The 4,416-nt window shown below is 30.2% G+C and overlaps 1 protein-coding gene across 1 annotated transcript in view; it reads left to right on the forward strand.

Annotated features, from left to right (window-relative positions):
* The first annotated feature begins 589 nt into the window (after positions 1-589).
* LOC105619374 overlaps positions 590-4,416 on the forward strand; it is a 21,312-nt gene continuing 17,485 nt past the window's right edge. Inside the window, exons 1-7 of the mRNA XM_012200894.1 lie at positions 590-828; positions 908-1,354; positions 1,425-1,599; positions 1,730-1,948; positions 2,065-2,432; positions 2,563-2,748; positions 2,825-2,934. Coding sequence (XP_012056284.1) covers positions 590-828; positions 908-1,354; positions 1,425-1,599; positions 1,730-1,948; positions 2,065-2,432; positions 2,563-2,748; positions 2,825-2,934 — 1,744 coding nt within the window. The remainder of the gene's footprint in view (positions 829-907; positions 1,355-1,424; positions 1,600-1,729; positions 1,949-2,064; positions 2,433-2,562; positions 2,749-2,824; positions 2,935-4,416) is intronic.

Raw genomic sequence — 4,416 nt, forward strand, 5'->3', positions numbered from 1 at the left:
AATGTCTATATTTTAGAAGAACTATAATAGAACTATACAATATCAGTAGAAATATAATAGGTTCTGTTTACAAAATATGATAGCAGATTGATTAAATTTATTACTGATCGAACAAATAATCGAAAAAAAATTTGCTATTCGTAAAATAATATATTTAATTTAATTATGAAGTGACAGATGTTGGTAAAACATGAAAATATTGAGCAAAATATTGTAATATTTAATATTAATGATAATTAATAAAGTTAATGACAATCCGCTGCAATATTTTGTTTGAATTTTCTGATAATTAATTATTAGCAACTATTACGTTTTGTTTACATTATATTTCTTGACTGTCATTCATCTTACATGATAATTGTCAGCAGATAATGGTATCGAATGATTAGATAATTGGCACTGTGATTTCACCACAGAGTAATGATGCTATCAAAACCATGAACTATTTTTTTCTAAAATAGATTATCATACCATATGTACTTTCCGGTGATAGCTACACAACAGGAAGAATCATTATATGTTACAGTTTATTATCAGAAAACTGAAATGTAACCATGAAAGCAACAATAGCATATCAGAAACCACTGAGATGGCAAGCAACGATGAAGTAAAAGAATTACTGCCTTTTAATACATTGGCAGAATTGTATGATACTTTGGACAGTAGATTGATAGAACTACCATTGGTATATATCACAGAATCAGTGGATTATGTATACCGAGGTTCAGATATTGTTGCACAGAAAGTTCCGCTGGAAAGAGTGGATAGAGCTGAACAACCCAGAACGCTAGTCTGTCACGATATGAAAGGTGGTTATCTCGAAGACAGGTAATTTTACAAAATATCTCAATTTAAGTAAATGCATACGTGAATTATAATCATATTTGTATTTGTTTTGTATTTACAGATTCCTACAAGGTTCCACCTCTTATGATTCTTATGTATTTTACCACTGGAGTATTGTCGATACGTTTGTGTATTTTAGTCACCATTTTGTGACTATCCCACCTTATGGATGGATCACTGCGGCTCATCATCACGGTGTAAAAGTTTTGGGTACTGTGATTACAGAAGGAAATAATGATACCTGGGATACAATTCTTGCGTCGGAAGAAGATGCAAGAAAATTTGCAGACGCTCTAGTAATGATTGCAAAAAGTTATCAATTTGAAGGCTGGCTTTTGAATATTGAAAATAAGATTAAGCAAGAAGATATTAATAATTTAATTTATTTCATTAAATATCTAACAGAAACTATTCACAATGAGATTGAAGATTCGGAAATTATCTGGTATGATAGTGTGACCAATAAGGGTGAATTAAATTGGCAAAATGAACTCAATGATAATAACAAGTAATATTCTTTATATCAATATTTTAATTCTTAAATCGATATAATTTAATAATTATTATTTCTGTTTTAGAGAATTTTTCTTGCATTGTGATGGTATATTCTTAAATTATACTTGGACAGAATCGCGATTGAGCAACAGTTGTTTACTTGCAAAGGAATTAGATCGCGATATTAAGGATATTTATGTTGGATTAGATGTTTGGGGAAGAGGATGTCCAGGCGGAGGTGGCTTTAACTCAGCATATGTAAATAGATTTACTTTTATTATATATTACAAATCTATCATTACTTTATAATATGCGATAAATAAATATTCAGAAATAAATATAAATATTCAGAAATAATAAGAAAACATATATATTTTTTATTTTTAAGGCATTAAATTTAATACGGGAAAAAGGGCTTTCAGTTGCTATATTCGCTCCTGGATGGACACACGAGTACTTTGGTCCAAATACTTTCCTAATTCTAGAAAATTTATTCTGGGCTCAGTTATTCCCTTATTTATATGTACACGTTCCTATTTTTGAGAATGACACATTTAAAACTTCCTTCTGTCGAGGTGCTGGTATTTGCTATTATTATAATGGCGAGGTAAATTTGAATAATAAATAAGATTTTTTATTTAATTAATTAAAAGTGTTAAACTTTTGTGTTAAAATATTTATGGTATCTAAAACTAATTTATATCTGCATGCTCATTTGTTTAGGAATATTTTGAACCGTACACGGTAAACGGCGAAAACACGCCCGAGAAAAAAGCATTTTACAATTTACGTATGCAGCAACTACAATTGACAATTCCTGTGCCACATTTGCAATTTACGCGATCGACACAACGAATCCTTACTGAAGATGAAAATAATGAAAGCAACGAAACTTGTGAGAAGAAAAAAAACCGAATAGAACGTATCTACGAAAATAGAAAGAACATTATACGAGTTTGTGGTAACTTAGTCAAGTTTGAAGATAAATTATCTACCATCGATATTAATACTTTTGAGTTTTGTGATCAATTCTCCTACAATGGTGGTGGATGCTTAAAGCTAATTACTAGAGATCATAGATTATATCACAGGTGAAAATATATCTATTGAAGAATAATAATTTGTAAAAAATTTGTAAAAAAATATTGTTTGTGTTAAAACATAACAATCGCTAATATTGTCAATAATTATCAATAAATAACATTATATAAATTGTTATAGATTATTCCTAGTTCACATCGATTTGAAGCAAGACATCCAAGCGATCATCATTTATACAGAATCCAAGATTATTACTTCATCGAACGAGTCTAACAAAAATCCTATTTTAATCCTGGGTAATAATGGTAATTTAAAATCGATCCTGCCTTATGATTCAATCAGAATGAATGCCAAATGGAAAAAATGGTAAGCTACGAATTACTGATCATGAATTAGCTTTAACGATAATTATTGGTTTTACAATTAATTATTCTTTTTATAGCATCTATCTAACGAACTTAAAGACTGTGCATGAGATTGGTGTATCTTTCCTAACAGAATACGATTGTTACATAGGCGAAATCGTTTTGGAGCAAAGGAATCGTCATTTTGGTAAGTACGAAAGTTTTGTGACCGACTTTACAGTTACATTAAGATTCTGTGTAAGAGGTAGACAGTTGCGCATTACAAACTGGTTACGTCATGATAAAAGCATATCACACAGTCCTTGATTGCGCGTAGAACGACCGCTCCTAGCGATTACACCTTATACGCCTTTCCTTCTGCTCCTTCTTCTTCTCGTTTCTCTTGAATTAAGAGCTGCTTGGGTGAAAGGCGCGTACAAACTAATCCACGATAGACCAATCGTTCGATTTTATAGACGCCCAACTATTCTACATTCCATCGAGGGATCAGGTGCGAAGTTATATTGCGGCGAAAAGATTCCTCGACAATGTCATTAAGGAAAAAACAAAATTATTCGCTTAGCAAACTCGATTAGTATTTATTGGTATTTCAATAACGAAGACACCTTCAACACCTTTTTGATAGCTCATATACGTATCCCAATGAGACTTCTATTACAAGGATATCTGCATTCTTTGATAGCAAAGTGCATTCCGTAATGGCACGGCGGATGCAAATTCCATTACAGCAATTTAAAGACGCGACCGATTTATTACACCGGATATTACAAATCGCTTGCACGCTCACACGTTAAAATGAAAGGTATTTGTGCCCAAAGGTGGACATGCAACCACGCGTATTTGTTATTCACACTCTGATATACGTATTGTAATCAATATGCCACCTATTGTCGAGAAGATGAGACGTACATACATTAATTGCATTGAAACTCCTCGCTGTTGTGCCATTAAATCATCGACGCTTTCTAACTTTGCTCAATCAACAATGTGCATGCACACAATGTTCTTACTTAATTTTTTAAATCTATCGTAAAATTTTGAATCGATTTTCTTTAGCTTCAAAAATTTAAGAAGCTATTATAAGTATTATTTTTATAAATATATATATATATTATAAATATATATATATTTATATTTATATATATATATATATACATAATGCATATTATAGATTTCGCATTTTTAATTTGCGTTAATAAAAGATTTTCTATCACAATTTACTATTTTCGTACATGTTCGTCCTCTCCGAATTAAATATTTTTACATGCATAATTTGTATATTATATTTATATTTTTAAAATACATTAATTAATATACACTATTCAACAAAAACTGGGGAACCGTTTACTCAAAATTATACAATTTTTAAATCATCGAACAATCAATAACAACAGTTCTAGCATCTTAACAAAGATTACAATGTTCCTTAAAATTAGTTCCTTAAAATTATATATATTCAATAGTTTGGAGCTTGAGTGGAGCTTGAAATAAAATTTTTTTATTGTTTTTGTCTACAATAAATTTTCATCGAGTTTCGATTATTTGAAAATTGTGCAACTAGAACATTTTGAAAGTATTTCTCATTTTTTGTGATGATAGTGATTTTAATGATAGTTTTAGATGAATAGTGTATTTTAATACACACACTTATTCTCTCTCTCTCTCTCTC

Source organism: Atta cephalotes (genome assembly GCF_000143395.1).
Source record: "Atta cephalotes unplaced genomic scaffold scaffold00021, whole genome shotgun sequence".
Classification (NCBI taxonomy): domain Eukaryota; kingdom Metazoa; phylum Arthropoda; class Insecta; order Hymenoptera; family Formicidae; genus Atta; species Atta cephalotes.